Source organism: Priapulus caudatus, unplaced genomic scaffold, assembly GCF_000485595.1.
Source record: "Priapulus caudatus unplaced genomic scaffold, Priapulus_caudatus-5.0.1 Scaffold168, whole genome shotgun sequence".
Lineage (NCBI taxonomy): Eukaryota > Metazoa > Priapulida > Priapulimorpha > Priapulimorphida > Priapulidae > Priapulus > Priapulus caudatus.
This window is the reverse complement of record NW_014577229.1, coordinates 5,917-31,255: the sequence shown is the minus strand read 5'-3', so window position 1 is coordinate 31,255 and position 25,339 is coordinate 5,917. Positions and strand designations below refer to the sequence as shown.

Sequence of the window (25,339 nt, the reverse complement as noted above, 5' to 3'; positions counted from 1 at the left end):
ATGCAGTTCCTGAGCAGGTTCATACCAAACCTCGCGGAATGCGCAGCCAACTTATGGGATTTGACAAAGAAATCCAGTGAATTCCAGTGGTGCCCAGAGCATCAGTCTGCCGTAGACAGCATCAAAAGCATGATTTCATTGTCTAATTCACTACGGATTGAGCAGATCAAGGACGCAACAAGCAAGGATGACGTGTTGCACTCTCTCAGATCCCTCATCACACAGGGATGGCCTAGTAAGAGATCAGAGTGTCCTACACACCTTCATGCGTATTGGAACTATCGTGACGAACTGACTGTTGCAGACGGAATAGTTCTGAAAGGCACACCTGCAGCATTACAGCTTGCTGTGCTAGAACAACTGCACTACGCACACCAAGGTGCTGAAAAATGCAAACTTCGTGCCAAAGGATCCGTATTTTGGGCCAATATCAGCAAGGACATAGAGGAGATGGTCAAGGACTGCCCTCCATGTCAGCACAACTAGAAGGCCTATATGAAGGAACCCCTAATGACACATGATGTCCCACCGAGGCCATGGCACACACTGGGATCCGATTTGTTCTTTTGGGACAACAGCTCCTACTTGCCGGTCTCAGACTAATATAGCAAGTTCCTATTGGTCAGAAAGTTGAACAACATTCGTTCTGACACAACAATTGCTCACATGAAGGCGATCTTTGAAGAGTATGGAATTCCGAGCAAGCTCGTTACAGGCAACGATACACAGTTTACTTCAGCTCTATTCCAGAAATTCAGTGATACCTACGGATTTGACCATGTTACCACAAGTCCATACTACCCACAGGCAAATGGTTTCATAGAGAGGACTGTGCAAACTGTCAAAGCTCTGCTGCAGAAATGCAAGGAGTCGAACATAGACCCACATATGGCTATGCTGTGCCTAAGAAGCACACCATTACAGCACAACATTCCCTCATCAGCAGAACTCCTCAACTCAAGAGTCTACCAGACCAATCTTCCAGCAACACGAGCAGCATGCACACCGTGCCTAGTCGATGGTGACACTATAACGCGAAGCTACAAGAGAGGCAGGAGAAACAGAAATTGCAGTATGACAAGCCCTCTAAGACACTATCTGTGCTCCACCCAGGTGATTCTGTACGTGTACTAGATCCCCACAGCCATCACTGGGAACCTGGAGTGGTGAAAACCAGTGAACATAATCGCTCCTATGTTGTGGCGACAAGTGGAAGCAGATTCAGGTGGAATCGACTCCAATTGCGCCCTACAGGAGAAAGCTTCAGCAGCGGCCAGACAGATATCGCATCAGAGCATGCACCAGTGCTCCCATCGCCTAATCCTCTGCGTGCTGAGAGCATATCGCAGGAACGCACTTCACCTCCAGCTACCCCAATTCGTCGATCAGCCAGAAAAGTGAAGCCACCTGAAATATTAGACTTATGAATATTTTCTGTAGAGCCATATCATTGTTTTTACACAGTACTGTATTCGTGAAAGTTGAGGTCAATTTTAACCTTCAAAAAGAAGGGGATGTTATAGTTATGTTATATGTCACGATAGATGGCAGCACTGGTTGGAAAGTGATGCACGTGTTGTTCTGCTGAGTAAACGTAATTATCACATACTCTACGAGTTCTTTATCTAATTGCGTATCCGTAGTAAGAAATTACGACAGTTAGGGTTAGGGTTAGGGTTAGGGTTAAGGTTAGGGAGTAGGTGTAGGCGTAGGTGACTCCCTAGACTCGTTAGTGGAGTAGGCGAGGTACGGTCCGGCATATTAGATAGTACCAGGGTACGTTCCGGTATACCGGACCGTACACAGTGTACGTTCCGGCAGTACCCTGGGGGACATAGATCCTCTCAGCCATACTTAACCAACTAATAAATGAGTCTCTTACATAACAGCCGCACAGTACAATGAAATTATGAAGTGGGCATATCACATTGTCAATCTACATAGTTTACTGGCGATGCTACGAGTAGAAAATCAAGACTGCCTATTTTCTTTTACAGGATTTTTCCAGAAATCACATAAAAAATGTTGTTTATGAGCAGACGGGCAAGGGCCTGCTTGGAGGTTGTACCCTTATCTAATACATGAATTTTTTTTACAAATTTAATAACCTTCTATGTCATTCTGGGCAATTTATTGTCCCCAATTGAACAAGTCAGATTAAAAAGAAACAGGAACATAAATATTAAAAGACACAGCTAGAAATTAAAACATGTCTATCAGACTATAAACGCATGTCAGAGGATTTATGCGATGTCGCAAGTCAGCTTAAGCTTTGAAGGCATGCTGGGTCCAACATGCGTCAAAAGGCGTGGAGAGTCCCATTCAATATAACTAGCATACGAACTCCGTGCACATACCTCCCACAACGCAAGAACGTGGCTGTCACAATCTTCGCGACTGAGATGTAGACCCGTCTCTTCTGCTAGCTCTCTGAAGCCTGCTTCAAATACCTGTAGCATGAGCATTCACAAGAAAAATACTGCAGAAATACACTTGTATCCTTTGCTTGTATAATGTTTGGAAAGTAACTACTTTTATTGCCTATTTAATATTACTGACAGCCCATTATCATTATCACAATGAAACAGTGAGATAGACATTAATTAAATATAGCAGAAACTACATTTTAAAAGACACACAATATGATATGAATAAAAGTAATGTTCCATCTAGAGTTTATCTTGCTCTCCTCTACACTGTACTTACTGTCTCACTTTCTTCTATGTGCCCACCTAAACCAGAATAGGAAGGAATCAATCAGTATTGTTTCACTACTGTGCCTATAGAACTATTTTGAATTGAGGGATACATATTCTCAATGATAAAATGTGTCATTTTAGATAGGAATGCTTACATTTAAATTCAACATGTTTTACATACAAGTAGGCAAAGTTTTAATATATCTGGCTACATGACAATCTGAGCTGTCTAATGAACAGAATTATTCTCTAACTAATATTGATGATGCTGACAATAACAATGATGAGAATGATGATGATGATGATAATAACAATATTATTATTATTATTATTATTATTAACAATAGCAACAGAAATTAAATAATATAGCTCACTAATTAATCCTAACCTATTTAAGGCAAAATTTATAGCATAATTTATGAAATCATAGTGTCAAAATAAGAAATTAGTGCATTACAGGATAATAAAAATAGACCCCCCCCACCTCTTCCCATAACTAGCCATATAAGCCAAAGCTGCTTTTACGTCTATCATTTTTCTCAATATGTTCTTTACCTGGTGGGACCCACAAGGAAGGGAAGACACTTAGGCTGCTCGCTCTTTTCGTGAGAAGAACTCTGTCGTCTGCCGTGTGGACGAGAACAACAGCACCAGAATCTATGCCTCGGTTTTGTATCTCAGCAGGAAGATTACTCATCTCTGCTGAATTAATGTTACTGACTGGACATAGCGTGGCATGCTGGAAAACACAAGATGATCACCTTACTACACATACTGTGAAAATGGCTGACCCCGGCCAAGTCCTCCTCAGGACTGGGATCAATAAACGCTATTAAACACGACAATGTAAAATAATGAGGGTACATGCATGCTAACTAAATGCAGTTTATATTTTAAATATTTGTTGTGTCGTTGGTGTAAAAAACGTGGGAAACTAAATCTATTATGCAAATCGTAGCAAGAATTGAAAATTATTTATATGCTTAAAATATAGAAGCGTCTTGCCACGCAAGGCCTTATCCTTACAAAAATGAATATGTGTATGTAAATGCATGATTTGTGTGAAACTGAAGAGCAAAATGTGGGAAAAAAGGTGCAAAATCTCATACATGCTATTCACAAATTTGATGCAAGTTAAGTATACCACTTAAGGTGACCAACCACTATAATTGCCTTCTTTAAATATTACTCATCATTACTTTCTCCAAAATATGCAACGACTAAAATTTTCTCACGAGACCATCCTTACGCTTTGTAACACATGGTAACTTGCATAAAGTAATAGATACCTTGTACAAGTCTAGAACCACAATGTCACTCAATGAGATGCAATTTGGTCTGGTTGGACCAGTTACAAGGCAGTAGCATGACAAGGAAGAATGTGGCTGCATTGTTTGCTATTTTATACACCATAACAGCACAAACTCATGGCAATTTTTCTTTTGCAGTAATCAGCAATATGTCAGCTAATAGATGACACGTAATTTGTCTACATGTTTCTATTCTTTGATTAATTTGAGATATAATATATAATAATTTTTAGAAAGCATCTTTAATCAGATTTCCATCTAACAGACAATGTCTTTTTTTCATTTCATAGATACTGTGAAAACATGTATTAAAAATATATATATTAGTTAAACATTATTGAAAAGAAACTAAGAATAGTGTCTATTATAATAATATGAATGCTCTGCATTATGGAGAAGCTTCAGGAACGTAACGCACCCTCCAAGAGTTATAATAGAATTATGATGAAGACATTACAGTGTTGTACTAATATGGAACACTATGTATTGTAAGCAGTATATATGACTAGTTATAAAGTACCTTCAGCGGTACATAGGCTGGAGTTGGCTGATGCCCACTATCTTCTTGATATAGAATCAGCTTGTCTTGGGCCATTCTACAGTGAACTCCTGTCTTGCCATCTTTGTGATTAAAATGTTCTAATATACACTAAAAAATTAAAACATACACAAAATTACAGTAAAGATTATACATATGTTTAAGTAAAGTATACTAGTAATAATTTCAGATTTCTTAATTTAAAGGCATACTAGGCCCATTGATTATGCAATGTTGACGAATGCTAGAGTAACTGGCACCTTGTGTAGTTAATAAGTACATAATCTTACATCAAAACGCGTATTAGTTTGTCCAATATCACTGCTGGTTACTAAGAAATGTCTAATTGAAATCTGCAGTCCAAAAATCAGCTGTTTACAGTTTCAAACCGCTGCCGGCGAAGCGAGTGTGATACAGATTTATAGTGCACCGGACATTTTCGCACGCATGCTCGGCCGTACACAATGCTATCATCAGTGATTTCGTAAACATGGACGCTCGTGATAAGGAACTTTTTGCCAGGGCTGTCCACGTGCGTCCGTGATTAGTACGTGTGTTTTACTCCATTCCCAAGTTTAGTCCGTGGCCGTGGTTACAGTACACCGCTGACACCTCCATTTCATCTGGCGTCCAAAACATATGGGCCGCACAAATGTTTACGTCATCGCTCAACTCCTGGATGACATTTACGGCACGTAAATGATACGTTGATACATATCAACAACCGATTTCAAGTCTTGTTTGTAATGTAATCAGCAGTGATATTGGACAAACTAATACACGTTTTGCTATAAGGTTATGTACTTATTAACTACACAAGGTGCCAGTTACTCTAGCATTCGTCAACATTGCATAATCAATGGGCCTAGTATGCCTTTAAAAAAATCAATATCAGTCTAATAATTAATGTAGCTGAAAGGGTCATTGTCGTATCAGGTACTACATATATGTACCCGAGGTACATATATGTATACCTGACCTGTATCTTCTCAGCATATATGTACCCTGTGTTTAGGGTTAGGGTTAGGGTTAGGGTTAGGGTACACTTCTGTAGTACAAGTCTGGTACACTTTGTGTATACATATATGTACCTCGGGCACATATATGTAGTACCTGATACGACAACGATCCCTTCAGCATTAATGTATGTCTCTCACTATGATGTTATCAACATTGCTGGGTGTGACATGTTGGACAGTGTAAATCATATCAGCTTGGCGTCTTAGTCGATCACAAACATTGTCACTTTATCCAAATTGCAATTATTTTTACAATCTTTATTGCAATCTTTATACAAAAAAGACGTTTCACAATTGCCATTTGTCAAAAATTGTATTCCTCCAGTTTAAGTGTTGGCCGTGGCTACACGACCGGTTCCGGACGAGGAGCTGCTAGGCTACGCGTCCGGACATCCAACTCACACAGTGATCTTGCGACACGGACACGCATATGATTGCACAACGAGACGCTCTGCTGATTGCTGAGTGTGTGTGTGCGAGAGAGAGAGAGCGAGAGAGAGAGAGAGAGAGAGCTAGAGGTGTGTGCGTGGAAGAGAGAGAGAGAGAGAGAGAGAGAGAGAGAGAGAAGAAGAGAGAGAGAGAGAGAGAGAGAGAGGAGAGAGAGAGAGAGAGGGGAGACGAGAAGAGAGAGAGAGAGAGAGAGAGAGAGAGAGAGGAGAGAGAGAGAGAGAGAGAGAGAGAGAAGGAGAGAGAGAACACAGAGAGAGAGAGAGAGGAGAGAGAGAGAGAGGAGAGAGAGAGAGAGAGAGAGAGGAGAGAGAGAGAGAGAGAGAGAGAGAGAGAGAGAGAGAGAGAGAGAGAGAGAGAGCTGTGCGTGTGTGTGTGAAAGAGAGAGAGCTGTGCGTGTGTGGTGAGAAAGAGAGAGAGCTGTGCGTGTGTGTGTGATAAGAGAGAGAGCTGTCGTGTGTGTGTGTGAAAGAGAGAGAGAGAGAGAGAGAGAGAGAGAGACAGAGAGAGAGAGAAGAGAGAGAGAGACAGAGAGAGAGAGAGAGAGAGAGAGAGATCCCTATCAGTATCATCATGATGTACTGATGAGTGATGACACTGACATAGCTCTAGTACTATAGCCAGTCCTTGTGTTTTGGAAGAGGCAGGCGAGTGAAAAATCACACACCTTGGCTTTACGAGGCAAACTAGGGGGGTTCGGGGGCCCCCGTTCATGCCCCCCCGGAAAAAATTTTAAATCTAGACTTCAATGAAATGCCGAATTTCCAAGCATTTGGGATAACAATTAGCCGTGCATTTGTACCTCTTAATTTTCTTATTTTTTAGGTGATCATGCATGTTAGATTTCATCTAACAAAATAATGCAGTTCTTGAACATGTGGATAACTTGAATCACACATTTAGGCATGTTTAGTCAAAAAGGAACAGTACTCCATTTTCAGCGTTTATTTGTGATCGTAATGCTGCCAAGGTTGACGTGACCGAAAAAAAACTACGAGACGCTTATCATTTGATGGCTGTTTTCTAGAAATACAACGACAATCACATTCGTCTTCTAGAGCGCTTTGCGACTGTTGTAAGGCCGCCAACCACAATGTTATTCCCGAATTCGACGTCTTTTCAGGCTGTATGGCTCCGCTGTATGATAGACCGGCACGGTTTTGGTTTTTGGTTTTTGGTGGGTTCGGTGTGCAAAGCAGTCAACGCAGGCATAAAGGCTTTGTGAGTTACGGACGGTCGGAGAGTTGTGTATACGGTTCATGTGTAACGGAAGAATACAGAGTCATGACGAATACTCAAGCTTTCGCTATGGATCATGCGATCGTATATAACATACATGTGTAACCTGACTTCCGCAATGTCGGATGTTTACAACCGTTGTTGCGTTTATGCTTCGAGTATTAATGTGAATTAATGAAAGAAAAACACGAAGCGAGGTGTGCGGTTTGATAATCTTAGATGCGGCGTTTTTTCGCTTACTTTTCTCTGATGCATACGAGGCGCGGCCGATGGTGCCGAGCGCGATCGCCGCACCTGTAAAACACAAGGAGTATAGCCCGCATTCATTGAACTGCCGCAGGGGTTGCAGCAGTTATGAACGCAGGGCTTATAGTCAGGTGCGTGTACAGCGATTTGTAGCAGGGGGGTCGGGGTCCTCCACCGTAATCCCATAACTTGCGACTCGCCGCGAAGGGGGTCTGGGGGCCCTCGTCCCAGAAATTTTTTGAAAATTAAGATACGCCCTCAGAATGCGTTTCTGGGCGCGAGTGGGGGGGGGGTTTTTTATCCGCGACCGCCCTGGAGGACCCCCCCTGTACACGCCCCTGCTACTATAGTACTAGAGCTAACACTGACAGTGATGTAGCCTGAATCAGTGAATCACTGAACAGTGAATCAATGTAGGCTTGGTCATAAATTAGACAATGAAATCACGACACGGGCTTACGCCTACGACGGTATGGTAGGCTACGGTTCGGCCGTATTATGCACCACATATAATATATGGACCTGAGTGAATCTTGCTAAATGAGGTTTATTTTCTGAAGATTTCTGCAAGTAAACCAAAACACGACTGGGAGCTGCCATGGTGGATTTAGTTCCATATCATCAACAATGTGTTCATGCGCACAATCTAGACTGGTTCCGCACGAGCGTTGTATACAAATTTTCACCTAGAGTTTCTGCTAACTACGACGTGTGATGTCAGTATATGCGAAGATATATAATACTAAAATGGTATTTCTACAAAAACAATTATTCTTAATCTTATACTGTCCCAGCCTTATAATTTTAATATTTTTACCCAGTATTAGTAAATATTACGCCTGATTTTACTATACTTGGTATGTAAATTGTACGCAGTAAAGGATTATTTTATTTACTCGCATCAACTTCCGTTCTGTTGCGATGTGCTGCTAGGCATTTCCGGCTAGAAAGTCGTGTTTTTGTGTGTATATTTATCAAGTGCAAGTGTGACTTTAGTTTAGGTTAAATTAAATAACTATGTCTGAGAAAGAACTAATAGCATGTTCTTTACTTCTGCGAGAGTACTTTGGAGAAATTGTAGAAGCTGTTAGCATGTACTTGGCGAGGAAAGGCTCAACACCACTCAGAGTCTTAGTAGATGAAACCAAGTTAAACATTGACAAGGTGGTTATCGCATAACAATTCCTCGGTTATTAAACTTTGGGTTTTATATAATAACTGTATTTTTGGTGCTCTCGGACACTCTAAGATTATGTACTAGCCCGGCCCATCAATGTTATACGGACTTGATTGGGATGTTTCTATTGTGAGCATACGGCATGTTCATGATACTATAACCACTGGCACTAGTAATACTAGCAGCGGGATCAAATCTGTCCCAACCACACTCATGCTATAGCACACATGGCAGGGTTCTCCCTACGTTGCGCAAACGGGGCGCGCGCGCCCCGTTTGGGAAAACTCCCCCCTGTTTGAATTTCATCCTGGGGAGAACCCTGCATGGTATATGTAAAATCATGGTGTTTAACTCGCTAACGCCTTCGTGAATCTTACACAAGCCGAGACAGGCATGGGTAACTGTTGGCAGCTGCGCTGATCGGCCTGTCTGCACAATGATCTTTCATACTTCTTAATACGCTCTTGATAGCATCTATCGCTCCACCACATCTATCACTTACATAGCCTTCACTAGTTCTGTTTATGGAGAATTGTAAACTAATGTTAGAGCTGTTAAATTGTTTGCTTTTATCTCTCTCTGCTGTTATCATTACTCACTTGAGCTAATGATCGAGTTACATGCCATAGTGAGGTAAAAACTTTGATTGATACAAGTAGGCAGTGATATATAAAACATATTTTGTCACATTTATAAGAAATATGATTTTTATTAGTGTAGCCTTCGGTGTGTTAGGGCAGTAGTGTTTTACGCATGTTTTTTTCCCTTTAGGTCAGGAAGGCACTGTGTGTTTTGACTCAACATAACATGGTGACATTTGATCGGCACAAGCGAGGCTTTGTGATGTACACCATAGATGTTAAGGAAGTTCTTCTACTTGCAAGGTAGCAGAGCTAATACAGTCACACTCGTATACATAAGGGGCACAGTACGTAAATGCCAAGAATCTTCATTATATACAGGACGGGGCAATAGTCACTTATAAGAGACCTCAAACTTCTCCTTGAGGTATCTGTTCTATAAACGTGTTTGTGCTAATACATGTTTAAATGCATGTATGGGCCATTCCATGGTAAAATTGACATGAAATAAAATATATAAATACTGACTATTTAATAAAATATTCATTTTGTGTGATGAATTTGCTTTATAGATTCTTTAATCAAAATATTTCAGGTTGTATATAATGTATATACATATATATTTGTCAATATATATGGGTTATTAAAGAACAAAAATGTTTGAACATAATTAGTGAACATATATCTAGAGCTAACTTTATTAGGGGGATGTCAATATTTGACAATGGTGAAATGTGTTTCTAGTTGTTATATAAAAATCAGTAAAAATAAACGGATGCAATTTTATAGTTTCTAGCATTTCATTATTGGTTATAATAAAGTGATTGTTAGGTACCATCTTGGTAACTTTGTATAGTAGATCATGATTGTGTAGAAGTACATGCATGTCATTGAAATTTGTTATCTTTGTGTATATTTGTAATTTCTTGCCTTGTCGATTCAGGTATACTCGCTACATATACTGTGCAAAGACACTATACGGGGATGCTGCTGAGCTCATTGCAGAGGAGATGCTTCTTCATGGACAAGTTGGCATGGAAAGTGTGTGCCAAAAAGTGGAAAACAGACTCAATGAAGCTCTTGATGGTAAGGGGTATCTCTGTGTAAGAATGGGGAAGGAAGATGGATGATTAGGGATAATATGGGTATGACAAATGCCAGAGCAGTGCATGTCAGGATAAGATGGTAAAATATACAAGTAAGGTAATTTTCAAACCTTTTGAAGATATTAAATAATTGTGAAATTTCTCTCATTCTCTGTATGATTTTTCTATGTCATTGCTAACTATTCTTATAAAAAATTATAAAGATAATGTATGGTTTGTGACCTGGTAGTATAACTAGTAGAATTAGAGAATTACGACTGATTGAATTATTTAATACAGAAGGGAAGCACGTCAGCTCAAATTCAGTGACTGAGAAATTTGCCAACTTGGCCCAGACACACTTCATTCAACGCAGTGCTATGGTAAAGGAGGATGAGGATGATGCAGCTTGCTCTGCTACTATGCCAGTGTTGGTCAGTAGTGCAGACAACCAGTTCACAATATCTGCTGAAGGTGAACTTACTTCTTCTTGCCATGCTCTGACATGCTTCACGCCATCTTTCTTGATGTTTGTATAAGTTGACCTCTAATAAATTTTGTATACTGTCAACTGTTTTTATGGTAACTAGACTTCATTAAATATTATTCACATTTATACAATCAGTTGTTGAGTTGCTGGGTGAAGCATTAGTACACAGAAATAATGTGATTACCTTTCATATACAGAATCTGATGATAGCAGAAAAAGGAAAAGGGAGGAAGGAACTAGCACACAGAGCAAGAAACACAAAACTGGCAACGAATATGTAATAATATATATATTACACGTATATACATATATACATATACGTTTAGGTATATACAGGTAACTCTTGATTTAGGCATTTCTGAAATAACGTGATTGGTGAATTGACACTTTTACATTTATGTGGGGTATATTTGGAACAGCACGATTTTCGATAAGCATTTACAGATGGCATCATTGGCTGGATTTACAATGGTGGCACATCTCCAGCAATGGCAGATATGAGCATTGGTTAATGCATGTGCGTGTTAAACAATGCTGCGACAGTAACGTGCGCAATTTATAGACTGTCGTACCCACGTTTCATCCAGCACTGTTAAAACAATAGCAAGTTCGGACTGTATGTCGTCTCGTATCTAAACAGCTGTTGAGCGACTGCTCTATTATTTATATTGTTTAATGTGTGTTTTTTATTTACACAACCAGGAAAGTAACGGTCATGTAAATCGAGAGTTACCCGTATAACAAATCAATAGCTACTAATATACGTAAAAAAAATCTGTCATGATTTTATTAAATTTTTTATACTACAGTACTACTATACTTACTGTACATGTTCGACTATGTTACAACCTGGTATGTTTTATAGGAATTATCAGAATGTAATAACTTGTGGAAAGTTAACTATGACCGCTTTCATCAACACTTTCGGGACCTGGCTATCATATCAGCTGTCGCCAATAAAATTGACAAGGTAGGGGTATTGCGTGGTTTCACCTGACTACATTTCAAATCGGTGATTAGTCACATAATGATAATTAAAGCAATCGCTACTTGTAAACACGTATTAAGTATTGGTTTCTAGCACGGCAAACATTGTTTAAAAAGACGTCTGAACTTGTTTAATCGAGTGCATGCACGGGAAATATTTTTAAACTCGACACGTACATGTTTTATCTGATGCAGCGAGCAGGTGAAGTGATGAGGACAATGTTGCGGATTAGCGAGGTGAAAAGTGATCCGATAGCTGAAGTCTCGGCACCAATGTCCAGCAACGAAATCTTTCAAGCTCTACCGAAAGAGTTGGGCATCAAGAGCAGTGATGTGGACCAGTACCTGAATCTGCTCACTGAGGATTCTGTACGTACCTAATTTTAGAATGCGTGCGACCATCATTTTCTGGTTTATTCTCATGACGAATGAGAGCAAACGTGCATCTATAACTTGTGATGTAACATGTTAAGTAGGTGAAAATGCTATCGTATTCATATCCTAGCAACAACAAATATGGCAAATTTCCATAATGAAAAGCAAGTGCATTGTGGTATCAGGATACTTTTTGACTACCAAACACTTCTCTACTCCTTGTAGTCATAATACCTATGACCTATAAGGTACCTGACGATACAGGTATCGAGTGCAAGCACAAATAAACATCAATATAGCAACTTACCTCATCACTGTGAGGAAGCACAATTAATTTCAACAGCCACCAATAATCACAATAAAAAAATCATCCAAAGAATACAGTTTTCATGTATTTATAATTAATATTGAACAAAGATTTTCTTGTTTCATAAGAAAAGCTGGACTTCGTTGAAAATAATACTGGAAGCTAGTACATACACTAGTCTAATGAGATTATTTTATAACTTGTATGTATAAATGTTCTAATATGTTATCACTTTCTTTTGTTTGACATGCAGGCAGAGTTTGTGGGAAAGTTGGGGGAGAGCGGCGGTGGCACATACACTGTCAACATAAAGAAGGCCATAACAGAGCAGGCAAAGGCCACTATTGAATCCGTTGTGCAGGAAAGGTATCAGATCTATGATAATCGCTTATCAATAATATAGAATCATATACAGTCATCAAGCTGTTTATGGTACAGAAAATACACAAATTCCGATTAATAAGGAAGTATTAATAAGCCGTGTTGATATGTCTGTCCAGTTTCAATTGGTAGCTTTCAGCAAATCTGTCAATTTTCTAGGTTTAGCTCGAAGGCAGCACGAATATTTAGACTACTGCTGAGGAAGAAATACTTAGAGCAGAAGCAAATTGAGGAGTGTGCTATGATTCCAGCTAAGGAAGCTAAGGACTTAACCTACACCCTATTTGCTGAAGCCTTCCTCTCTCTCCAGGTGTGTAACCTCGTTTTTTTGCTATTAGTTTTGCATATGGTCTATTGATTTCTGCATATGTGTAATTTTCCTTTCTTTCTAGGTATGCCATTTTCTATCTTGCCCTATCCTTAATGTCTAATTTTTCTCTTATTCTTATATCTCTTATCTTGGTTTCTCAAGGTAGAAAATTATATAGTCACTCATAATTTTGTGAAGAAATAGTGTCCCTCAACCTCGCCTGTTGTGGGAAATGCTGATTAAACGTGGTTTATCTGATTACTTTGCATTTTCCACCAGCAAAGAACCTTACTGAAACTGATGTGTGTATAAGTCTAAAATAAATACTTGTCTTTGCCATCGTCTCTTGTTCAGGAAATACCACGCACCCCTGATCATGCTCCATCCAGAACTATCTACCTGTTTACAGTCAATATTACTCAAGTGTGCAGGATGCTGCTTGACAGATGCTATAAGGTAAAATGTAATGCAAATTCCAAGTATAGGTAGCATATACACTATGTGTGTACATTTTAAAAATCAGTCCCATATATGTGTCAAGTCTATCAGATCTTATAGCTATCCAGTATTTATTTTTAAAGTACGTATGTTACAAACATTAAAAATCACCATATACGTAAAACTGTGAGTCTAGTAGTACCTTTGTAAAATCTAGAAAAATGTCTAAACTTATATTCATGAGCTATCGGTGCAGTTATTAAATGCTCAAACATCATATGACAAAATCCACTTTTTAAGTCAATATTGTACTAATACAAATTAATACATGTCAATTTCTAGGCACTCTCCAACATTGTAAGCAAGCGACATCACGTGGTTAAAGAATTTAAGTGAGTGTATTACGTAATACATTAGGGATATTGAGGAACTTAATTTGTTTAATTAAAATTAAGAATATGCTTTAACAAGTGCTGCAGAGCGACAGCGCTCATCTAACGTCTACTGCGGTGACTCTGTGGTGGAGTGGTGGGATTCTAGTAAACCCTGTTAGTCCCAAATGTTGTTTCACATACACGCCGAAACAGTGGAATGCACAGGGATGGTATCAGGAACCTTCTCAAAGAATGGTTCGTGTGGGATCGTTATGAAAGTTGCCACGAGATGGCGCGTACGTTTAAGTGTCTTCAGATTAAAGATGGAAGCTCCCATCATACGTAGTAGCAACAACATCTGCAAGACAGAATAGGTAAGCACTTATCCATTTACCTACGCAAGCCTACACAGGGTTCTCCCCAGGATGAAATTCAAACAGGGGGGAGGGGAGGGTAGGGGAGGGGGAGGGGAGGGAAAAAACTAGGGGGAGGGGGGGAGGGGGGAAACTAGAGGGCGGGCTTCCGGGGGCGTGTATTTTTCCGTACGACTAATTAATGCGTAAAATCGCCACCACACCATAGACGGTATTTGGGTTCTTGTATATATAAGATAGCCGAGTCGGTTGTACAGTTAGTTACAGGTTAACTGTGCATTTGTCAGTGGTTAACTTGTGTACTGTCTGCAGTTGCATGCGTTTACGGTAAAAATACACGCGTCGGTTGTCCTGGTTCGAACGGCAATTCTTGACGGTCGATTCCCGCGCTGGCAAACTTTTATGTGGTGGAATTTAAACGGGGCGCGAGGTAATTCAAACAGGGGCGCAACGATTCAAAACAGGGGGGAGTTCCCAAACGGGGCGCGTGCGGCAACGTAGGAGACCCTGCCTACAGGCTGCGCAATAGACAGCTTGCGCCACTGTAACCAATTAAGGCAAAAACTCCACAGTACCACAACACATGCACTGCAGTAGCCACTGGCAGTGGCATACGTTACATGAACATACTGACACTACAGAATGCCATATAAATTATTTACGATTTAAGGAGCATAAACCTTCTTTAACCCAAATTTAGCTTTTGAAATTTCACTGTGACATTGTAGGCCTCATACATCCAGGCATGTATAGATTCTACTAGCAAACCGGCAGCTCAAATTCTTTCTAAGCACAGTCAACAAATCCATGTTTACCCTCCTCTTGAGGGTCAAAAGGTTATCTGAAACTTACTCTTCGCATTGCAGCAGAAAGTAGATTTCATGCGTCCTTTAAATAATGCCATAAAAATGCTAGGTCACCGCTGGAACAAAAAAGTTTTTCAATCGCTCCGTCAAGACCATGTCTCAGAAAAGTGGTCTAAAATCTGCCTTGTTGCCCATCTGACTCTTGACCTGTGACCTCCAATGTTCAGGCAGCAGTGATGGCTTTTCCCTAACCATGATGCTAATACACCGTACTTATCACGAGCCTAGTCGAGCCGTTTAGATTTGTGCCGAGCAATTCTTGCATTTCCTCCCATATACCTTAAGTTAAGCGATGTGAATGTTGCCCCCTTCTTTTACCTGCTTGACCTTTGACCCCTTTGTTGACCCCAGCTTCGAACAGCCGGCAACTCGTCTTTGGACGATCCGCCCCAATGTGCCGAATATCGTGACCGTACGTCGAGCGGTTAAGATTTGTGCCCAACTGCTTGACCGTACGGCGATCAAGCGATTCTACAAGCTGCATCTGACTATGTCAGATGAGCTAAAAATATAACAAGAACTTGTATTTTAATGGCAAATCTTAACGTCGAGTTTTACAATATTCAAAGTTGGAACTTGAACTTTGGAACAATTTTATATTTTTCTTTAGATTTCATGGCATAAGCTAATGGCGCAAATATGTTTTTGATACATTGCAGACGCCTCTTGGAAAAGCAGCAGCGGGTAGAGGCAATCGTGGCTTCACTCAAGACTTCTGGGTCAGACGAGGCACAGATACGTGAGGTAGAGGAGATGATAACACCTCCCGAGCGCACCCAGCTTCAAAAAGTGGAGCACATGACCACCAAGTACGTTCAATATCCAACATCTATTACTGAAAGCTTTGCTAGTGTTTATGCCCATGTTACTATAGTGTTAAATTGGATTGACCAGTTTAAATCTTTGCTATTTCTCGCTGTAATTGTTTTGAATTGTTATTCTTGATACTTTTGTTACAGATTAGAACAAAGCAAAATACAGCTGGATGAGACCATCTTCATTCTTAGGCTCAACCTCTCATATTGTGTGAGATAGCAATATTGCTGGAGGTATGGATACTGCCTTGAACCAGCGCGCCCACTTACCTACTTGAAACGTGCCACTTATCACCTAGCAATACATAGACATGTTATTACAGGGAAAACGTTTAGCAATGTGTTTTCATAGCTTCTTCTTAACCATTTGAAACGATGGCGACTTGTTTGGCATATCAAGTGGTTGGATGTTAAGACTTCATGGGCACTGATAACAGTTCTATGAAAATGCCACAGTAGTTTTGCTGGTATATGTAGTTTGATGCATCATTTATCATTGGTGTGATGTATATAATTAAGATGAATAGGATGTAAAATAAAGTAATACTTCTTATTTATATGCATATATTTAGTATTCTGTTTATGTTTTTCTCTAGCATTGTTCAACATTTTTTAGATGACATACTTCAGTATATTCACATATCTAAATCTATCACATAGTAAATCCATTTTTTAATATTTTCTACATTTTATTTTAATGTACAAGTTTATTCAATTATTATTATTACATCTTTATTCTTGACTATTTACATGCTATTAAACTCTACTATTGTATAACAGAAAAAATAGAAGACCCTATTAGAAAGTCTTTAGGCTGGGCATTCATGATTGTTGACCTAGCCTTAGCAATGCAACAAACTTTTACAGTCATTTTCTCGCATCCAATTCAGTTACTATCAGGAGTGTATCAATATATTGATACACTCCTGTTACTATCAATTTCACTTGCAATTGACAACTGGCTTATTTTGAAAATTTATGTCAATGTCTTTAAGAACTTGCAGCTCACATGGCACTTTTTGTCTCCCACCTCTCCTTCTTAGAAAATCTGTAAATCGGAATCTTTAATAAAATTTTGATGGTAATAGAAATATCTCCTTAATGTCACATAAATCCTCATTTAAAAAAAAAATCTTAATTTGTTAATTGTCAACTGTTAATAATAACTTGTATTGTTCAAATAACAAATTGTGTAATACTATAACGAGAGAGTATCTTACTGAATTAAAGTGAAATATTGTCTACAGTAAAGAAAGTATGAAAATTCAGTGTTCAAAAACAGTACATACACTGACGTAGTTTTTACATCCATATTGGGAGCATTGCCATGGAAATTTGTTCAATACTTACGTCCATTTCAGCTTCTTCTTTCGGTATTTCGACGGTTTAGACTCGTCCTCTTTCTGCAAAGTTATAGTGTACATGATAAGAAAACTGACTGCAATCATGACGTCTCCTCCATCTCAGAGTTAACGTAAAGTTGCAAAAACTGTAGGCCAACACTGAAAAAACATTCACTCAGCCCGTTCAGGCATGTCATTCCAAAAATGTGCGACGTTATGATTGATCTCCCGACTATGATTAATGAAAATCTAAAGACCATAGGTCAATCCTCTTTGACATTTTGTCGCAATATTTGGCCTGGCTCCCATTTTAAATTGCCCCACTCCTTATAGGATGAGCGTCATATACGAAGCTGTTTAAATGTGTGCTGCTGCTATTGCTGATAGACAGACCTTTCTCATCTCTCCATACTAGACTTATCTGAGCAGCTGAGCCAATAATACGAGTCGATAAAAATACAGAATCTCAACTACCAGTTTATCCAAACTATCAGTCTATGATAATTACTTAAAATTGTTTATATAAAATGACCAAATTTTATGTAAATAGCTCCATGACACATATATAAAATTAGCATTTGGTAATGAAAAAAATTTACTTGTAAAGTTAAAGCGACAGCTGTATTGGACAGTGAATCTTACATTCAATTGCAATGGTTTGTTATAATTTGTTGCAGTTAATTTCATTTCAATAATGGAGTCAGTTACAGAACCTTCACAACTAAATCTTTACAACTGATGTGCCACTGCGTAGTTCAATCTATAAGTGACAACAGAAAACGTAGTGATGCGATTGCAACATTAAAGGGATAGCCATATTGACGCTGTCTCAAAGGGTGCACATAAAAGAGGGTATGTTCAGGTAAATATACTAACCTGCCGGTCAGCCAAGTGATCACTGAGTCTCTCAGCCAGGTGAAAATCTTCCCTGCTAATCGCCTCATCAATACGCTGCTCTAATTTGGTCTGCAGTTCAAAGTAATTAATAAATATTATAAATTCAAAATAATCCCAATTAATTCTCAAATAAACAAGGTTTTCATATTCAAATGTTAAGTCAAGAACTGCCATTTCAAATTTTATCAACATGAAAGTAGAAAAACAAAAAACTCAATATTCTAGCTGTGAGCAGGGTTGTACTAATAATGCAACATAAAATTTTCTCAGAAATGTGCAACACAGTTGTTCTGAAAAACTCAACTGAATCATTTCATCATTCAATTTTACAATCTAAAGCTTTAGATATCATATCCCTCGATCCACTAGTAGCCGACAGAGATATGTTATACTTTGTTACCTGGTCACGAACAATGCGAGAAAGTTAATAAAGCAGATTCCAACACAAACAGTTAATTTTCTATTCAGTAAACCACAACATTTGTAATAATCTGTTAAGTTTGGCATGCAGACAGCATGCTACACAGGAGCTTTCCATCTTGGTGTGTGTTTAGCATAGCAGATATTACAGATATTTATGTAACCTACCTTGGGGCCATACCTGCCATGGTCCACATCCTTCAAGCGATCATTCAGTCCTACGTACTTGGCAACATCCTGTATACATAATCGTTTGTTGTCACCCCTCAGCGTCACCTGTTCTGAGGACGTCTTTGGCTCAGACACCCAGCTTGCCAGTTCCGTAGAAGGTAGTGTCTGATGGGATGATTTGTTGTGAGGACTTTGTAATAGATGTGAAAGCTGATCGCTTGGAACTCCATTCCTAGAAAAAAAGTAGATGTTTGGGCCTAATATATAACATTTTTCATCTTCACATAACGCATCCTTTACATTTAAAATACCGAACTTACATCATCGCAAATGAATGATAAATGAGAATTGTTTTAAATGGCACATTTCTAAGACTTTGGCTCCAATGATGAGACAATTGTCCCAATGAAACCATGTTGCTTTGGATTATGTAACATTTAAGCTTTTTACAGCAAAGCTACTTGTTGTTAGATGGCCCGAGGTAGTTAGCCTTATACTGGGAAATGACACATGGCAAACATTTATTACTACATTGGTTCATAACCCCTGGGTGCAACCCAATATGCTGGAGTACCAAATCATCTCAAGTAACTACCCCAAATTCATTTATAATCTAAGTGACTGAACCAAGACTGACCAAAACCCAGGTCAGAAGTTGAAATTAAAATGTTAACAACCACTGCACTATTATATTGGACAACATCACAAGACTGGCAGATCAAATAACCCTTACCGGCCCTGCTGCTGCTTGTGCTGCTGCTGCTGTTGCTCTATGCATGTCTTCTTGTTAGAAACATCCCTATCCTGTAGACTGACATCACATCCCTCGACTATCAGTCTGTCCTCTGGATCTGACAGCTCTTTGCGCACTTAACAGATTAACCATTTATTAGTTTCTTGACACTATTAGAATTTTAACAAGCACCACATAATGACAATACTTAGCTGTGCGATAGCAGGGCGCGAAAAAACCCGCTTGCCCGATGGCCCGGGGCAACCAAAAGTCACCCGCGGGCAAGTAGCTTGAAATTGCACTTGCCCGTTCAGGCAAGCAAGTTTTTTTATTGAATGTCTAGTCTAGACATAATGATATTTTTTGGTTTCCACCCGTCCCTTGCACTGTTTTGCACAGACACAACATCGCGCTGCCTTGCTGCAATGAGATTTTTATGGAAAAAAAAAGTGAATGAAACAATCGGTGGATACAGTGATATACACAATATGCACAGAGCAACATGTAAACCCAGCCCCCAGGCCAGGCATAGTCGTTACGTGATCAGCTACCTCAAATGTTTGCCCCTCTACTGCAACCTGTGAACGAGGATTTTCGTTGCTGAATTAAGTACACAAAAACAGATACACTGTATACTGTGCTGTCAGTCTATTATGCATGCATCAGTCAGTCTATTAGTCTATTAGTCAGTCTATCTGCATGCATGCACAGCTATATTCTCTGCGCTTACGATCCAGCCCCAAATAAACGTGAACATATTTTATTAGTTTATTGTGAGAGTGTGGTGGGTTTTTGATAATAAACTGACACTTAAAAAATTAAAAACAAACTGCGTGCTGTGTTCCAACATGAATATATTTTGTATACAAACTCGTATCAGCTGTTAAACTTTCTACTGTGCCGTTAAGTGAAATGCTGACTGTTGACTAGTTGGACCTTCATTTACGTTATTTACCGTTTAAATTCATATTAGAATTTTTTTAATGTATTTCTTTATATGTTTTTCGGGCAAGTGACTTTTGCCTCCGGGCAACCAGTTTCGTAACCCACAATTATTTTTTTTGTAGCACCCTGCGATAGGTGTTTCTGTTACAATTATGAATAGCACTAACACTACCACTACTTGAGCCAGGGTTCCCGCTTGGTGATTTAAAATTTGAGCCAAGACATTATTCACTAAAGTTACTTTTTAGCCACCAGTCAAAATCTATCGCCACTGCTCATGGCTCACCGTATCATATTCTTAATTTAAAGGAACAGTAGCCTCTAGGTTCTAGGGTTATTTTCAGCTAATTTAGGTTATAATTGCGCTACATAAAAAGTTTCATGGTTCAATCACCATTAGAAATATTTTTAAAAAATGTTTTAAAACTAACGACTACAGTTTGATTACAACGACGGTGGCGCCACTCAAAGCGCACGATCTGAGAAGTTGCGCAAAACCACTTTCCAGCCAAGGGCTACAGACCGAGGGTATTTCTTATTTATTCATTTAAAAGCAAAAGGATTGTAATATCTTATAAACGACATATAGTTTCAGTTATAATATGGATAAATTTGCCCTAAAATGAATATCGTTCGGTTAAATAGCATTTAGGTATAAATATAATTGCACTTTTGTGATTAGCCCTCGGTCATTTACCTGCAAAATAAAAATGCAAATACGCAACTTTTTCAGGGTGGCAGCACGGTCGCGGGTGTCATGGCGCCGTTCAAATTTCGTAGCGTTGATGTGTAAATAATTAATTAAGTATCTGGTGACAAATACATGTGGGTATAGACGATTTGTTATACAGTAAGTACAGTTGTATGCAGTAAAATCCTAGAGGCTACTGTCCCTTTAAATAAAACAACTTTGAGCAATTCATTTACAAAAAACACACACATTACTTGGCATAAACAAGTGACACAGAGCGACAGCGGTCAACTGACGTGTACTGTAGCCAGGTATTCTTTTGATAAACTCACTGGCAACCGAATCAAGTGCGGCCTCCTCCCACCGCGTTCGCACTCAGAGCATATATCTAGGATACTACTAATACAGATCTAAAATCTATGATAGGCTTTCTATACCTACTGGTAGTACACTACAGTAATAAAGATACAGCTGTGTAACTTTAATGACTTCGCTATATTAACATGTTATCATGGATATGCGTCGAGCGCGAGCATAGAGTCTGTGTGCAGTCCAATCATTTGCCAATAGTAATTTTCCAGCCAGTTTAGTAAAATCCCTACAGCTGTTGCTTTATCACACTCTGTCAAGGTGCCAAATGTTCCAGCAGGAATGTTAGCTCTTTAGCCTTGATTGTTTTCAGTGTAATAAGTTGAAAACAAACAAGTCCTGTTTTTCTAAAAATGGTTTTGATTATAATTAGAGTTGATTATAAGTTGAGTTAAGGTTATGGTTATGAATTAAAGAATCACTGCAGACATAAACAATATTCATTAATTAGTCCAGAGCCATATGGCTTTGAAAATTGCTTTCATTATTGTTACCATCATAACGAAAAGGTATTTACAACACCAGCTGACCAGTAGCGCCTAACTAATAAGGCAACTAATTGGGGATTATATTAGTCAGTACCATGCCTTAATTATAGAAATGGCTACTGCTCATACTAATTACCAAATACTCTGCATAAATATTTACCTATCTCAGACACCTTTCTCTTTAGTTCGCATATGCGTTTTTCTGTTGACCTCTTGGAAATGAGTTCTCTTCTTTTTCGCAATGATTCAAATTTCTGGAAATGAAAGAAACACTTCATTAATATATAATCACTTTCGTTTTGCAAATTACAAGTTCAAAATTCATATATATTTACAAATTGAAAATGCTAATCGAATAAACAATGTTTAGATCATTCAAAAAGAAACAGGGTGGACTAAAGAATACACTGTCAGGTATACAGGGTCAAGTAAACTAAATCGTATACCACAACCAGATATATTACTTGGGACACATTTCCAATCTTCACACTTTTTCTCTATTCAATGATTCAGTAGTGGTAGTGGCCTGGGGGGGGGCACTCCCTATATATTGCATGGTAGGTATGTGTTGCAGTTATGACTCTTCCCTTTCACCTCAAAATTTCCGCACCGGAAACCCCCCTTTTCACATATTTCCTGTCCCGGAGCATAAGTCCAACTTTTTTCCGCATGGGAGATCCCCCTTTTCACATATTTCCCGTCCAGGAGCATAGGTCCTACTTTTTCCTGCACATTCCAGAGACCCCCATTTCACATATTTCCCGTCCTGGAGCATAGGTACTACTTTTTCCGCACGTTCCGGAGACCCCTCTTGCAAACATGTCCAGTTCCGGAGCAACAAACTTTCTAGCAACCCCTAGTTCTGGACACCCCCAGTTTGATATCCTGAGTTAGTACCGGAAACCCCCCCCCCACAATTCCATCTCTCAAGTGGCACATACCTACCCTATTTTGTAGGGAGTGCCCCCGGGGGTAGTGGCACTTCTATCAACTAGAATGCTCATATGACATATTACATAAAATTGTCTAAGCAAAAAAAATGCATGGAAAGTTCCCTGCACGCCTTACCCAAGCACAAGCTCATTTGTTGCCCTGGATATATATAGGCATACCACCTGATAGAAACTGAAACACTCAATGAAAGCCACCATAGATATTATTGCCTAAAGTAGAAAACTTCTACCACAACCAACATCATATCAAGATGTTTTTGCAATATCATTGTCATTTTTCTGTGGTTGCACTTGTTACCCTGCCTGAAGTCTACAAATCATAGACTGAGGCACAGTTACAATTACAATGAACTACATAAAATACCAGTTTTGTCAGTCAATGATATTGGAATTACCAAACTCCCTTTCCTCTGAGTCTCCACATAGTTCATTAGTTGCAAGAGCATGTGCAGTGGAAAAATAAGGGCCCAATGATAGAGAACATGGGTTCCAATAAAAACAATGTGCCTACCCCTAACCCTAACCATAACCATAACCCTAACCTATTATATTGATATAATATTATATTTATATTGATGTAAATGACATTGGTTTTATTGGGACCCATGTTCTCTATCCTTGAACCGAAATAAGTATGTAGAGTGTTTGGGGGGCAAACATCTACAGTTAATGTCACTCTATGCTAACGCGCATAGTTCAGTTCCCACATTGGTTTAAACATATTGTGTTAAAAGAGTACATTAACGTATTCTTTAAGCCACAATTTTGCTCATCTTCAAATTCCCTGCCCATTGCCTTCCCCAAGGCCTAGCTAGGTCTTGTTGGTCACAAAGACGTGTAATTTATTGGTCAGACCATCTGTGTTACCAGAACCACTCCATCAAATTAAGTAAGGTAAATGGGAATGATCTACCTCTTTCATTTCCTGTGAAACGCCGCTTGCCATCGTTGGCATTTCTGCAGGACGCTTGGTCTCAGATGCGTTTTGCGACACACTCACAGTAACACTGCCACCGATGATGGGTGGGTGTTTTTTATCCATCATGAGTTTCACAATTTTACTTGACCCTCTTAATTAAACTTAAGCCGTGTGGGCACAATCTGAGAACAGAATATCACGTTATGTACATATTATTATAACAACCGTACGTGTTTCACAATAATAATAATTTATGTCAACAGAACTGCAGAAGAAGAGAAAATGCAAAAATAAACAACATTGAAAGCTACTCCTGCGCCATCTGTTTAATGAATTAGACACTAATATCGTCTTGGCTATTCTTATTATCTTTATTATTATTTCCAAAGTGGATCACGGCATTAGCAATATTATTGCTACATTAGTGGTTATACATTAATAAACATTATTAGCTACTGAAATAATCTAATATATATGTACACACACATATAAATGTAATATGTATCAGGCATAAAGTAACACCACCCGAACACCACTTTACTTGGATTTACCACCACCCACCCCCACAAACGCACACACAAAAAGAGTTAGCTACCGTCTTGAAGAGTGTCGGTGATGCATCTGACGTACTGCATGCCCTGCCTGAATGTGCCGCGTAAATTACAAGCCAACTTTCATGGGCGGATCCAGGATTTTAGGAGGTGCAACCTTTGTAAAAAGGGAATATTTTTTGTGGGCGAAGCCCGCAAAATTTATATATATATATATTTTTTCAATATATATATAATATATAATATTTATTTATATTTATATATATATATATATATGTGGGTTTTCGGTCCATAAGTTATTAATGTGAGGTTTTGGCGTAGCTGATTGAAATGCGTGCATTTGGCAACATAATAATGTAACTCATCCAGTGCATCTATTCAGGCGACCGTAAAGTCTTTACGTGCATGTGTACTTGAACTATCTCAATCCGTTCGCCCACCAAACATCACAATGCTTTTCCATTTTTTCTAGTTTCCTTTACTCTTTGTAACAACAAAAATGTTATATGGCAATATTTGTGTAGGTAGGCACTAGCAATTTCTTTTTTTATATCAAATTACTTGTGAGTCTGCGCTCTGTATCTTAACGGAGAATTTCTATAATACATGTAATCACATAATCAAGAGCTAATAGTAGGCTTACATAGAGCGTCTAACGGGAAAACAGAAAAATAGGGCTATATTAGTGGTTATACATTAATTATACATTATTAGCTCTTGAAATGATCTAATATATATATATGTATACAGGCCCGTAGCCAGCTTTATGGTTGGGGGGGGGGGGTTTCTTTTTCAATGTTA

General features: G+C 38.9%; 3 protein-coding genes across 7 annotated transcripts in view; 1 reads left to right on the top strand and 2 right to left on the bottom strand.

Moving 5' to 3' along the window:
• Window positions 1-8,096, bottom strand: part of LOC106806578 (nucleoside diphosphate-linked moiety X motif 17-like) — an 11,818-nt gene extending 3,722 nt beyond the window's left edge. The window contains exons 1-5 of the mRNA XM_014808569.1: window positions 8,021-8,096; window positions 4,530-4,658; window positions 3,255-3,438; window positions 2,707-2,732; window positions 2,358-2,450 (exon numbers count right to left, since the gene is read on the bottom strand). Coding sequence (XP_014664055.1) covers window positions 2,358-2,450; window positions 2,707-2,732; window positions 3,255-3,438; window positions 4,530-4,604 — 378 coding nt within the window. The 5' untranslated portion in view covers window positions 4,605-4,658; window positions 8,021-8,096. The remainder of the gene's footprint in view (window positions 1-2,357; window positions 2,451-2,706; window positions 2,733-3,254; window positions 3,439-4,529; window positions 4,659-8,020) is intronic.
• A 331-nt stretch (window positions 8,097-8,427) lies between these two features.
• Window positions 8,428-16,623, top strand: LOC106806593 (DNA-directed RNA polymerase III subunit RPC3-like). Of its 5 annotated transcripts, none has more exons than XM_014808586.1 (13): window positions 8,428-8,662; window positions 9,447-9,559; window positions 10,200-10,342; window positions 10,645-10,815; window positions 11,029-11,108; window positions 11,697-11,801; window positions 12,014-12,187; window positions 12,754-12,866; window positions 13,041-13,191; window positions 13,546-13,647; window positions 13,972-14,021; window positions 15,903-16,052; window positions 16,203-16,623. In XM_014808586.1, the coding sequence occupies exons 1-13, from the start codon at window positions 8,516-8,518 to the stop codon at window positions 16,276-16,278; spliced, it is 1,575 nt and encodes a 524-aa protein (XP_014664072.1). In that variant the 5' UTR covers window positions 8,428-8,515; the 3' UTR covers window positions 16,279-16,623. The 5 variants fall into 5 exon arrangements, 3 of the variants coding, with proteins under 3 accessions (XP_014664072.1, XP_014664071.1, XP_014664073.1); XM_014808585.1 differs by having other exon boundaries at window positions 10,642-10,815; XR_001393565.1 differs by lacking the exon at window positions 13,972-14,021 and having other exon boundaries at window positions 10,642-10,815.
• Window positions 16,624-24,310, bottom strand: LOC106806594 (protein FAM204A-like). The gene is made up of 7 exons (XM_014808588.1): window positions 23,982-24,310; window positions 22,276-22,369; window positions 19,623-19,758; window positions 18,887-19,121; window positions 18,278-18,367; window positions 17,409-17,461; window positions 16,624-17,106 (listed from the first exon to the last, which is right to left on the bottom strand). Exons 1-7 carry the CDS (start codon window positions 24,111-24,113, stop codon window positions 17,064-17,066), a joined length of 783 nt encoding a protein of 260 aa, XP_014664074.1. The 5' UTR covers window positions 24,114-24,310; the 3' UTR covers window positions 16,624-17,063.
• Between the last annotated feature and the right edge of the window lie 1,029 nt (window positions 24,311-25,339).